Source organism: Arvicola amphibius, chromosome 1 (assembly GCF_903992535.2).
Source record: "Arvicola amphibius chromosome 1, mArvAmp1.2, whole genome shotgun sequence".
Classification (NCBI taxonomy): domain Eukaryota; kingdom Metazoa; phylum Chordata; class Mammalia; order Rodentia; family Cricetidae; genus Arvicola; species Arvicola amphibius.
The window spans coordinates 147,770,428-147,784,645 of record NC_052047.1 but is presented as its reverse complement, the minus strand read 5'-3'; the positions used below and the strand labels follow the sequence as shown (position 1 = coordinate 147,784,645).

The 14,218-nt window shown below is 44.9% G+C and overlaps 1 protein-coding gene across 3 annotated transcripts in view; it reads right to left on the bottom strand.

The window, feature by feature from the left end:
- The window catches only part of Chka (choline kinase alpha), a 53,974-nt gene extending 40,106 nt beyond the window's left edge, over positions 1–13,868 (bottom strand). For all 3 annotated transcript variants that reach the window (XM_038317447.2, XM_038317425.2, XM_038317432.2), the window contains exon 1: positions 13,283–13,868. In XM_038317447.2, coding sequence (XP_038173375.1) covers positions 13,283–13,620 — 338 coding nt within the window. In that variant the 5' untranslated portion in view covers positions 13,621–13,868. The remainder of the gene's footprint in view (positions 1–13,282) is intronic.
- Positions 13,869–14,218: the final 350 nt, after the last annotated feature.

Sequence of the window (14,218 nt, the reverse complement as noted above, 5' to 3'; positions counted from 1 at the left end):
TATTCTGAAGGTCTTTGAAAGGTTTGAAGAATGCCTATCCATCTGAAATATATCTCTGTACATCTAGAAAACCTAACATTACATTTTTAAATGAGCTGCACACACAATACCTTAATCAAGAGCAGAAACATACATATACACAGTATAACAAAATTGACCTTAAATTTGTATCAATAAACCAAGATCCATACCAATGCAAATCTCTATAGCATATCCCACTTTAAATGTAAAGAAACATTTATAGACAATATTTTGGAATATGGACGCAGTTCTGTCCAAACTTCTTCCTGCTGTTTATTGGGCAAAGTAATTTTTGAGGAGTTTCAAGGCAACCTTTAATGTGGGTCTTGGTCCATTAAATATTAGTCTAGAAGAAATCAATAGGTTCTCATCCTCTGTGGAAACAAAAGAACCTCTTTTCCAAAGCAACATATCCTTAGATCCAAATTCTGAAGTCAAGATACCATATATATATGCTGGTTTAGCTTAGCAGCCCATACAATGAAATGTCTCTCTGTACTTAGCTCCTTCACAGTCAAAAAATTCAAAAACACAATAATATACATAATCCAGACACTCTCTGCATATTCCATCTTTACATGGCTTATTTTACTTTACTCCTTTTAATCTATGACTGTCTGTACTCTGTCTCTTTAAAGATTTTATTTTATTTTGCAAACCATTTACTTAACTGTTTATACTCTTTTTCTTTTCTCCCAAGCCTATGTATATTTATCCAACACTGTGACCCATTTAGAGGTTTTTTTTTAAATCTGGATTTGTCTTTATTGCGTATCTGTAATTATTTCCTGACCAGAAGTGCTTCTTAAAGTGCTAAGCACTTCTTAAAAACTTAAGCTGCGCCATTATGAGGGTATATACAGTACTGTCTGCTTACTCTGCAGATGGCAGAGCTGCCTGCTGCCTCTGAAAGCCATGCCCACAGCCAGTCCATGTCGCCATGGTCTTTTATCCTGTCACTTGTATTATTTTTAATAAAATGCTGATTGGCCAGTAGCGAGGCAGGAAGTATAAGTGGGGCAAAGAGGCAGAAAGTAGAGGTGGGGCAATGAGAATTCTGGAAAGAGGAAACTTTAAGTCCATAGTCATGACCCAACCTCAGAGAAAGCAAGATGTGACTGCCTTGCCAAAAAAGGTACCAAGCCACATGGTTAACACACACAAGAATTATGAGCTAATATAAGTTATAAGAGTTAATAAGAAGCCTGAACTAGCTCTTTTCCATCTTCCTCTTGGAGAAGCAGCTTCACTTCTGCCTCTCTCCCCACTTCTCCTCTGTCTCTCTCTGTCTGTCTCTCTCTCTGACTCTCCCCCCCACATTCCCCCTTAATAACCCCCTGAATAAATCTCAACCTCACTCTGAAAAAAAAAAAAGAAGCCTGAACTAATGGGCCAATCAGTTTATTACTAATATAGACCTCTGTGTGCTTATTTGGGACTAAACAGCTGTGGGACCTGGTGGAACAGAAACCTCTGTCAACAGACCTCTGTGTGATTTCTTTGGGACTTAATGACTGCAGGAACTGAGCAGAAAAGAAAATTCAGCCACCAGGCCTCAGTACAAATCTGTGGCCAAAACTAGAAAACTTATGATTTCCAAATGCTCACAAATTATTAACAACTGCTACTGCCACTCAGGGTCCCCAAATATCTTATAGCTAAACTTTCTCTGTTATATTTCCAAAGTCCCTCACTTCTAAGGCTCTTCTTCCTCACTCCTAAAAATCTTTTATTTCTTTGGTTTCTTGCATGCTGCTCTATGCTGTAAACTCTTATTTCAGGATTTATAAATTCCTCATCTGGCATGGTTTAACATCTATAATTTGTAACAAAGTCTATTTCCCATGGAAAGTTTTCTTTGTCTTGCTATTAAAAAGGTTCTGTCAAAAAAAAAAGTTCTGCCTATTTTGAATATATAGATGGATCTGTGTCAATATGTTTTCTTGTGAACATGGGTATAGACAGACAGTTCTGTCCCAAAGAAACACACACAGGTTTATATTAATTACAAACTGTTTGGCCTACTAGCTCAGGCTTATTATTAACTAATTCTTTAAATTAACCCATAATTCTTATCTATGTTTAGCCATGTGGCTTGGTATCTTTCCTCAGTGAGACATTCTCAGCTTGCTGCCTCTGTGTCTGTCTGATGACTGACTCTCTGCCTTCTCTCTTCCCAGAATCCTCTCAGTCTGATCGCCCTGCCTATTCTTACTGCTTGCCTGGTTACTGGCCAATCAGTGTTTTATTAAACTAATACATACAAGTGACAAATCTTTACAATGTACAAGAACATTACCCCATAGTACATGGGGGCCATACAGAATTACTTTAGGCTCAGTTGGGTGTGGTCACTGCATGTTTGTTTCTGATTGGTCTTGGATGCATGATTTTATCATTTTCCCTGAGTCTTGATAATAGCTCGGCTATTACTTTTGCCAACTAGCTGCCTGGATTCAGAATTTGCCTCTGGGCTTTTAAGCCACTGAATCTGATGTAATGACAGAAATTAATGTCACTTGGGTAAAAGTAATATTAAAGTTATTTTATGATGTTCTACTTTATTAAAAGACACCTGAGGGAATTTGGTATGGTTAAAAATCTGTAACAAGCTGGCCAGTGGTAGTGCATGCTTTTAATCCCAGCACTTGGGAGGCAGAGGCAAGCAGATCTCTGTGAGTTCGAGGCTAGTCTGGTCTACAAGAGCTAGTTCCAGGACATGCACCAAAGCTACAGAGAATCCTGTCTCAAAAAAAAAAAAAAAATCTGTAACAAAAAGTTAACTTAAAACTTGTAACTCTAGGCTAGAAGGACGGTGCAGAGGTTAGTTAGGAACTTGAGCTTATAGCATAAATAATAAAAACCCAGAGACGGATATTGGAGTTCAAGCTAAAGATCAGAAAAGTAAAGCAGTCAACCACTAGAGAGACCTCTTACCTCTACCAGATCTTCAGACTGAAAGGGCGAGAGCCTGTCTCCATAAATCCTCAGACTCCACACTCCATTGAGTTCCTTGTCTCTCCCTGTTGATGGTGCGGCAGGGGCTGCGTCCCGCCACCTGGCTAGCTTTACACCCGAAATAATTACATGAAAACTATATTTATTTAAATACTGTTTGGCCCATTAGTTTCAGCCTCTTATTGGCTAATTCTCATACCTTGCTTTAACCCATATTTAGTAATCTGTGTAGCACCACAAGGTGGTCGCTTACCAGGAGAGATCTTAACCTGCGTCTGTCTTAGAGAGGAGAAGCATAGCGACTGCCTGAAGCATCTGCCTTCTCTCTCCCAGAATTCTGTTCTGTCTACTCCGCCTACCTAATTTTCTGTCCTATTAAAGGGGCCAAGGCAGTTTCTTTATTAACCAATGAAAGTAACACATAGACACTCCTCCATCATCTCTCCCTTTATATTCTTCTGTCTGCTCAACCATACTGCTCCTGTCTCTACCTCCCTACTGCTAGGATACTGGAATTAAAGATGTGAGCCAGCCCTTTCCTTTTCCATCTCTTTCCCAAAGAGGTAGCTGCTGCTATGGCTCCGCTCCTCCCCTCTACCCCTCTTCATCCCCTTTCTCCCTCCCTCTCCCCTTTCACCTTCCCTTCCATAACCCACTAAATACCCAACCTCAGAAAGGAAAAAAAATGTGAGCACCACCACCTAGATCTGTTTCTGGATTGATTTTGTATAGCCTTGAACTCAGAGATCCATCTGCCACTGTCTCCCCAGTCCTGGGATTAAAGGTGTGTACTACCACTGCCTGGCCTATATGACTGACTAGTGTGGTTGCTTTTGCCCTCTAATCTTCAGGCAAGCTTTATTTACTAAAACACAAATAACATACCACCACTATACTAGCTGCTCTTGCAGGGAACCCAAGTTCAATTCCCAGCACCCACATGGCAGTTCACAACGGTCTATAACACCAGTTCCAAAGGATCTGGCACCCCCACTTAGAAATACATGTAGACAAAACACCAATGTACATTAAAAAACAAACAAACAGGGGCTGGAGAGATGGCTCAGCGGTTAAGAGCACTGACTGTTCTTCCAGAGGTCCTGAGTTCAATTCCCAGGAACCCATATGGTGGCTCACAACCATCTGTAATGAGATCTGGTGCCCTCTTCTGGCCTGCAGCATACATGCAGGGGAAACTCTGTATACATAATTAATAAATAAATCTTTAAACAAACAAACAAACAAACTTGCAATTTAACATGGGAGTGCTTTTTCAAATAAGCCTATTCTTTCACTTTTTAACATGGCTTGATCTGGCTTACTGTGTTGGCAGAGAAACCTATTATCAGGTACAGAAAAACCTATTACATATACCGAGAAATGAGCTCATGCTGGACAACAGGATTTCTAGTGGTTAGATAAAAGATAGAATTCCCCCGGAACTTGTGAAATAGGTCCGTGTCACCCCCAAAGGAGTCATTTCCCTTGCCTCTGGCAGAACCCATTTAAAAGCTAGAAAATTTCTGTAATTCCACTGTGCTTCTGTCAAGATGAGGAGTAGAGACAGGAGAATCCCAAGAAGCTCATAGGCCACCTGGTCTGATACACACACACACACACACACACACACACACACACACACACACACCCCAAACAACAAAGAAACCCTTCCTCAAATGAAAGCTAATGTTGAATGTTGAGGACCAACCTGAGGTCCACATATGTGATATAGAATGTGCCTGCAAGAGACAGAGACAGAGGGAGAAACTGACAAAGTTATTTATATGACTCTACGTTGACATACCTATGGTTGCATATCAAAACAAATGCTGGCCTCCAGGTTTCTTCAGTCTATACTCAAATGTACCTGTTATACATTTCAAAGTGAAAGCTTAGCAACCTAGCCCTTCTCACCTCCTCCTCTACCCAAAAATTCCCTCTATGTCTGGGCTTCCCTCCCCAACTACTCATCCTCCTTATAATCCACATGATTTGTTCAACATGCACTCTCTCGCTTCTTTCAAAGATGGCCCTGGCCCTATACAGTCTGCTTTCTTTTCTCTCTGTGTTGGATTCTCAGGAAGCCTCTGGATATTTCTCTCTTATCTACAATAAAAACCTTCCTCCTAATTATAGAGTGGCCATTTTGACAGTCTCTTTGGTGTGCCCCCTTGTATATCTCCAGGACACAGGAGGTTGAGACAGGCATATCTGAGATCCAGACCAGCCAGGTCAGAAACAAAGAGACTGTGAACTAGACTCTCATTATCTGCAAATTTACTTCCTCCAATCACATGGTATTCTGGATACTTCCAAGACTTTTAGGATTTCCTAAACAAGAACTCTTCTTAAAAACCACAATGTTGCCAGGCGGTGGTGGCCCACGCCTTTAATCCCAGCACTCGGGAGGCAGAGGCAGGTGGATCTCTGTGAGTTCGAGGCCAGCCTGGTCTACAAAGCTAGTTCCAGGACAGGCTCCAAAGCCACAGAGAAACTCTGTCTCGAAAAACAAAACAAAACAAAACAAAAAACCCAAACCCACAATGTTGCCAGCCACAGGCAACATTGACTTTAGTCCCAACATTCAAAGATGCCTAGTCCTCTGGAGGCAAAAGCAAGAGAACACACTGTGAGCTCCAGGACAGCCCGGGTTACACAGGGAGTCCCTGGTTTTCTATTCATAAACCTATAAGGTCTAAGTGCACTCTTTTTTAAAAAATACTTATTTATTTATTATGTATACAATGTTCTGTCTGTGTGTATGCCTGCAGGCCAGACCTCATTACAGATGGTTGTGAGCCACCATGTGGTTGCTGGGAATTGAACTCAGGACCTTTGGAAGAGCAGGCAATGCTCTTAAGCGCTGAGCCATCTCTCCAGCCCCTCTAAGTGCACTCTTAAACTTCTTCTATCCCTCCATTTTAAATAACTAGAGTTGCTGAGCTTAAGGCTAGCCTGTTCTACAAAGCAAGTTCCAGGACAGCCAGAAAATCTATCACAAAAACAAAACGCACAAAACCTAGAGTTGGCCAGCTTTCTTCTTTCTCCCCACTTATCCTTCAAGACTATAGGAGGGGAAAGGAAAAAATAGCCTGCTCCCTAGAGACTTGCCTTCTGACTTCAAAGGCACTGTCAGCTCAGCAAGGAGGCCACAAATATCAATCACCTAGGAGATCTAGAGTGGGAACTGACCCCCACCTTTGCACACTACAAACCCCAGCTGCAATATAAGACAAGATGGTCATGACCTTGGCAGCTGTAAATAAATAATGTCCTGTCTCAGTTTCGAAGTCCTTCAGGATGAGACACCATAGCATTGCTCTTAAATCATTGTTCCCTCTGCAGCAAGCATACTGCAGGCACAGGGTGTCTGTCACCTTGGCACCAAAGCACAGGGAAGTCAAACACAGGCAGCTTCTCAAACACTGGCAGCACCCTCCTACAACCAACTGGACAAGAAAACTGCTTTTCAAGTTTGGCTGCTCTGAAAAGTTCACAGATGATATATATCTTCCACATATAAAAGGAAGTTAGATCTGAGTTAATACAGGCATCAAACTTTCACAATCCTAAGAGTAAACCCAAATAACCATGACGTATTTCATCTACATTATATGACCTACATTAGAACACCCTTGAGCACGTAGTGATAACTATGCTAACAAGCATGTAATGATAACTATGGGCACTTGCTAATATTCAATTTCTTGGACAAATGGCCCACCCCTTTAATCCCAGCACTTGGAAAACGGAGGCAGGTGGATCTCTAAATTCAAGGCCAGCCTAGTCTACAGACTAAGTTCTAAGACAGCCAGGGCAACACAGAGAAATTCTGTCTCAAAAAAACAAAAACAGAAAAAAACCAATAAAACAAAAAAACCTCAAATTTGTCTAGAGCCAGAAATTGTAGTATTTACTTCAAATCCTGGTACTTGGGAGAAGCTGAAGCAGGAAGGTGGCTGCAAATGTGAGGCCAGCCTGATCTATAGAAGAAGTCTCAAAACAAAACTTGCTAAGTATGGTAGCATCCATTTAATCCCAGCACTCTGGAGGCAGAGGCAGATCTGTGTTTGAAGCCAGCCTGGTCTATACAGTTAAATTCTAAGCAAGTCAAAGGCTAGAACACAGAGAAACCCTGTCTTAAACAAATTCAAGAAGACAGGCATGGAGGCGCATACCTTTAATCCCAGCAATCAGGATTAGAGACAGAAACAGGTGGATCTGTGTGTTCCAGAACAGCTACAGCTGTTACAGAAGAGAAACTGTCTTGAAAAACCAAAACAACAAAAAATCAAATGCATGGAGATAGGTGGATAGCTATATAGATGTATCTCCTTCTCTTTGCAGTTTTTCCTTCCCCAAAACTGGAAGAGCAATCTATTCTCTAGCCTAACTTTCAACTGTACTCCTAACCACTGAGCCATCTCTCTGTACTTTCCCTGCCCCCAAATCCTTATTTTGTAATTGTTTTGCCACCAGCCCCAGAGCTACTGCAATACTAATAAACACAATGAAAGCATAAGAAGGTTTGTTGTGAAAGACAGATTACAATCTTCGTGGAAAACTAAAAATAAGGGCCTCCCTGACGTATATAGAAGGCAGAGAATCCTGGAGAGAAGTTGGCTGACAAGGTCCCAGTGGAAGGGAAGATCAGATAAAATAAAAGCATTGCAGGTTTGGTGTAGCACTCCCCTACGCTCCCCCGCCGCCCCACCTTCTCTCTCTGTCTCTCAAGCAAAGGCAGGAAAGAAGATTTCTGTGAATTTGAGGCGAGCTTGATCTACAAACTCTAGGCCAGACAGGACTACACAGTAAGACCCTTTCACAAAGTATTTTTTTAAAAGAGCAACAAAACAAAGGCATCAGTGTAGAAAATGGACAAGCCAAGAGATATGGCTAAAAACAAGGGCACAGTGGGCAGAAGGAAAGGAAACACATACACACTATTCCGATCACAGCACCAATAAGCTGAATGATAATTCAGCTTAGTTCAGTGTGTGGAAAATGTGTGCTCAGAATACCTACCCAAAATTAAAAATAACATTCAGATTTACAGTGTCTAGTACAGGACACAGAAAGAACCACTCAATCCAAACAAACAAACAAAACCTCTAAGACTTGCTGGCAAACAGCTCCCTAAGAAGTAGACAGGCTGGCAAAAGCAGAGTAGACACTCATACAGCACCTGCTACAGAACACGAGCTCAGTGTGAAAACTCATTTAAAACTTCAGGGATAGAGGGGTGTGCAAGCTTGTACCTTTATATAACCCTAGCATTCAGGAGCCTGGGCTACCCAGGAAGCACTTGTCTCAAAAAAAAGAAAGAAAAAAAGAAAGGAAAGGAAAGGGAAGAGAGAAGGCAGGGAGGGAGGGAACAAGGGAGGGAGAGAAGAAGGAAAGAAGAAAGGCTTCAGGCAGTACCCCAGTTACTGCCCATCATGAAGACCTCTTAAGAGTATACTCAAAACTTTTTTTTTTGATTCAAAATTATTTTTAAAGAGGGATCTTTGAGAGAATGATGGGTCAGGTTAACAACACCTACTTTTGTAGAGAATCCCAGTTCAGTCCCTAGCACCCACATTAGGCAGCTCTCAACGTCTGTACATCTAACTCCAAAGGACCTAACACCTTCTGGACTCTGTGGGCAGGCGTGCACACACAGGGTTGCACGCACAACACTAAAATAAAACCTTTTGCTGGGCAGTGATGGCAATACACCTTTGATCCCAGCCCTTGGAGGCAAAGGCAGGTGGATGGATCACTTAGTTTGAAGCCAGCCAGGTCTACAATGGTGAGTTCTAAAACTGCCAGGACTATACAGTAAAATCCTGTCTTGAAAAAATAAACTTTTAATGAAAGGGGGGTAGAGAAAATGGGTTTGCTGTGATCGTGTTTAATCACTGGTCTCTTGATGTCTGAATTCTGTGAGAGGAATGTGGCCTTACTGGAAGTCCACAGGGAAGGCGTCTCTGCCAAGTGATGTCCAAACATTTGTAGGACCTGAGTTAAATATTTAAAACAAAGAATCACAGGCATGTGGTGACATACATATATTCAGGCAAAATATTCATAAAAAATTTTTTTAGTTAAAAAAATAAAATAGTCCTATCTTCTACTAGAGACGCAAGTTCCTCTATTGCACTGTTGAAGAGTCTATAGTAAAATAGAACATAGAAAAAAAATCCCAGTTATTTCTAGTTATCAACAAATGAATTATAAAAATTTTTAAAAGAGATAAAAAGACACTGGTTAGCCAATTTTGAAAGTAAAGAAATCAGAGAACTAACACTATCAACCTTTAAAACTACAATAATTAGGGGGGCTGGAGATATGGCTCACAGGTTAAGAGCACTGACTGTTCTTCCAGAGGTCCTGAGTTTAATTCCCAGGAACCACATGGTGGCTCACAACCATCTGTAATGAGATCTGGTGCTCTCTTCTGGCCTGCAGATATGCATGCAGGCAGAACACTATATACATAAAAAATAAATCTTTAAGAAAACACCTGCAATAATTAGGGTTGGAGAGAGATGGCTCAGCAGTTAAGAGCACTTGTTACTCTTTCAGAAGACTTAGGCTCTGTTCCCATCACCCTTGTGGCAGCTCTTCTGTCCTCCACGGGCAGTGAATGTACGTGTATACATGCAGGGAAACTGTACTCATCCACATAAAATAAAATATAAACCAGGTGTTTTGGACACACCTTTAATTCCAGCACTTGAGACTGTAATCTCTGTGAGTTCAAGGCTAGTCTGGTCTACTTTATGGATTCCAAGACAGGGAAGACTACACAGCAAGACTGTGTCTCAAAACAAACAAAAAAAGTTAATGAAAAAGACCACAAAAATCAGTACAAGTACAGAACTTGTAAGTACAGAAGAGAGAGCCCATAAATAGAAGAAATCTTTGACAAGAGCAAAGGTGGTACCATGGAGTCAAACCGTACTTTTGACAGCCAGTACTAAAACTGGACATCCACATGCACACACAAAAGAATATAAATAGACTTACACCTACAAAAAAATAAGCCTCAAAGGAATCACAAACCTAAATGTAAAATGCAAAATAGTAACGTTTTTGCACACCAACTTCAACGCCAACATGATGGTGATAATTTTTCAGATAATGCAATGAAGGCACGATCCAAAACTAGGCATGGAAAGCATGCTCAGGCCTAAGTACAACCCTTGACATTGAAAAAAATAAAGACAAAAAAGAAAAGCCAGGCTCAGAAGTTCATACCTGTAATCCCACCACTTTAGAAGCTGGGCAGAGAATTACTAAGAGTTTGAGGCCAGCCTGAGCTACAGAGTGAGACTCTGCCCCCTCCCCAAGACCAAAAAGAAAGCCAAACTGAGCAGAAGGGTTGCTGCAGAAAGTTAGAGGTCATCCTTCAGCACATGAGCCTATAACCCAAAATAATGAAATACTGCTCTCTAGGAACCAGTCTTCCATGAAAGTAATGCACCCACACCCAAGCATGTTAAGGGCCCATTTGAAGGCCTGTAGCGCGGAAGTCCTGGGAAGAAAATGTAGTGGGGGGAGGGGTTCCTCCTTTTTGGTTCTCCTTGAGTAAGGCCTTGAGGGAGGAACTGCCTTGTAGGGGAAATTTTAAAAGCAGTCATCAGGGAAAGGACTGCTAAGCAGAGGGTAGGAGCAAATGGGCCTGCTACTGAAACACAAAGCTCATTTAGAAGCACTGGGCCCAATGGAAAGAGCTCAGTTAGTCGCTACAATTGGGGGAAGGGCAATTTTAAAAGAGCAACAAAACAGCCCTTCTCAAAGGTAGACTGCAGCCCAAGTTTAGATCTTGCAAACAAGTTTAGGTTTTATTTCCTAGCTACAAAAGCCATGGGAGCAACTGATGACATTTGAGAAACATCCGGCAACAGGCTACAGAATGAACTAGATAGAGGTCAGAACACATAAAATGCTTAGATCCCCTGGGGTCTCCAGTTACCATGTGTCTAAGCAAGGACAGGTAGTTCTGGAGACCACAGTAGGAGAGACTTCTGGGGAATAGAGTAAAAAAGATGGAGGAACTGGAGCCAGACCGCTGTTAAGACAGAAAGAAGTACTTTCTGAGGCGGGGAGGAGCCAAAGGGTTTTTGGTTTTTCAAGACAGGGTTTCTCTGTGTAACAGCTCTGGCTGTCTTGGAGCTCACTCTGTAGACCAGGCTGACTTTGAACTAAAGGATTAAAGGTGTGAGCCACCAAGTCCAGCAGCACACCACATTTTAACTGGTACTGAAACCCAAAGAGAGTCCTATCTTTAAGATTAACTCCTAAACCATGTGGTGGTACACACCATTTATCTTAGCACTCAAGAGGCAGAGACAGGCGGATCTCTGAGTTTGAGGCAAGCCTGGTCTACAGAGTGAATGCCAGGACAGCCAAGGATACAGAGAAACCCTGTGTTTGAAAAACTCAAGGTGGGGGGGGGGGGCGACTAACTCCCGTAGAAAAAGAAAAAGACATTCTCAGTGCTTTTGCAATGACTGGTTTGAGCAAAGCAGATTTAACTGATGAGTGACACACTCCCTAGAGAGAACCACCAACAGGCCTAAGGCTGGGTACAAACCGACCTCAGGCCAGTATAGAAGAGGGGAACACCAGAAAGTGGGCAACAGCTCTCAGGCAAGTCACTTGTCTAGAGTTTTGCATTTGGGTTTGGGTTGGATGAAACAGTTTCTGTAGTCCAGGCTAGCCTTTAACTCCTAATACTCCAACCTCCCCACCCCAAGTGGTGGAACAAGCACATACCATCAGGCCCAACTTTACCCCTCCAGGAAGAAAACATGCTACAGTAACTGCTATCACTCTGCAGGTTTAAGACTGTAGGCCAGTCAGGGGAGAAGTTTGGGGAGAAGTTTTCTAGGACACTCAACAATGATTTGAACATCTGTGGTCTTCCTTGTTCTGCTTCCTACCAAACTGCCTTTTAGCTATCTGTTTGTAGACATAGATTTCTGACACATCCACGTACCCATGAAGGGCCTGGAACACAAAGTGAAAGTGCAGTCCATCCAAAGAGTTAATTTTGCTGCATTCATGACTCTGGTGAAAGACTGGGCACGGAAAAGGAATCAAATGACTAGAAACTGGATTTGAGGATTATGGATGGCAGCCAGCCAGCCAGTCAGTTTCTAGACACTTGGCACTCAACCGGGTCAACCAAACAGAAACTAGTAGAAAACGACCAAATGGGTTTTTAAAGGCCAAACAAAAGGACCTGTACTCAATACTGAATGCCGAACACTTGTGCATTAAAGGCAAGGGCAGAGCTGCATTTCTCTGTTAAGTCTGAATACATGCAAACCTACGTATTTTTTAAATTAAGATGAAATATTAAAAGGAGTAAGGAACGCCCAGGCAGAGTGGTGCATGCCTTAATCCCAGCACTCAGGAGGCAGAGGCAGCGGATCTCTGTGAGTCTGGGACCAGCCTATTGTACATTGTGAGTTCCGGGACAGGCTCCAAAGCTACAAAGAAAAATCCTGTCTCAAAAAAACTACAAAGAAGTGAAGAGCCAAGCATGGTGGGTACATCTATGATCCAGCACTTTGGGAGGTAGAGGCAGGCTTGTCGGTGACTCAAGGCCAGGCTCAACACCAAGGAAGTTCAAGCCCACTTTGCCTACACGAGACCCTTTTTCAAAAGCGGAGGAATTTTCGCTACTTCTTCTTTGGCTCATTTTTGGAGCCACGCCTCCAGGCGCTGGCCAGTAACACAGGCACACGAAGACAAGAACCTCAGAAGGAGAAGACTGCGGACTTCCACCAACACACGCCAACTCTCCTGTCCCCTGCCTTTTGGAGACAGTGTCTCACCATGTAGCTCTGACTGGCTTGAAACTCGCCATGTAGGCCAAACTAGCCCCGAACTCAAGAGATCAGCCTGCTTCGGCCTCCCAAATGCCAAAGGAGTAGTGGGGGAAGGGGTTGTGCCAAATAACAGACTAGAGGCACGACAAGGGAAAGTTACCCGGTGAGTTTTTCCCCCTTTTTCTAGAGCCCAGCCACAACATCCCTTTTTCATTCAAGGCCTTCATAAGGAAACGGCTTCTAGACACATCTATTTTGAGCTTCGGTACAGAATGTACTTGTGTGGCTACATAGTATTGTTCTCCCGCAAGGGACCAGAGGCATCCCAGCACACATTTTCCCCGAAGCTCTCCCGAAGGCCGCCTGCCGAGCTCCGGGACGTGTTCCGGACCCCGGGCGCGGCGCTCACCTCTATCGCAGCCGCCGCCCCGCCCCGCCCCCCCCCCCCCGGCCCCACTCGCGGCGCCGCAGCCACCGACCTGATGACACTGATGTGGAACTGGTCCTCGCGAAGGCCCCGCCAGGCACCTGGCAGGAACTCCTTGCACCACAGGTAGGCCCTGCGCCGCGTCCGGGGCTCCGGTTGTTCGTCCGATAGCGGCGGCGATGGCGGCGGGGGCAGCGGTAGAGGAGGAGGTGGCGGCGGTAGCAGCGCGAGAGGCTGGGACCGACCGCCAAGCTGCTTGGGCTCCAGCTCGCCTGCGGCGTCGCGCTGCTGCCCCACGCCAGGCGCCGGAGCAGCGCTGCCACCGCAGCTCAGCAGCAGCCCGAGCGGCGACGGCTCCGCCTCGCCCCCGGTGCAGAATTTGGTTTTCATGCCGGACAAGCGGCCGAGAAGGCGCGGGCGGCCGCAGCGCGAGAGGGCGACGCTCAGAGTCCAGCTGGATGCCCGCCTCTGGGGGCCGGGCGCGGGAAATGGCTCGCCGGCTTCGCTGACCGACCGGGCGGCGGTTGTGGGAGCGCGCGGGTAGGCGACGTAGGCGACGGCGGGGAGAGGCAGCAATGGATGGCGAGCAGCGGTGGCCAGAGGCGAGCGCGGGAGGCGGACGGCGGACGATTGCTGTAGTGGGCCGCGGCGCTCGCTTCTTTACAGCGCCGCACGCGGAGCGCAGAGCGTCACCGCCCGCCCCCGCGCTCACCGCTGATTGGACGCCTAGGGGCATCACAACCGCCACCGCCCTCGCCACGCCGCGTTCCCATTGGCTGCGGCACAGCCCCGCCTCGCCTCAGGCGGTGAGCCCACGGGGAGGGCGGGGCCGGCGCACCGGGGGCGGGGCCTTGCGCTGGGGTCCCGGGGGTCCCGGAAAGACCGGCCATCTCGTTTGTCCGCGCTCGCGCGGCGACGCCTTCGCGGACTAGGGCCTTTCGGGGCAGGAGAGGAGAAGCCTCTGCAGCTTTGGCAGACGCTAGAGTGG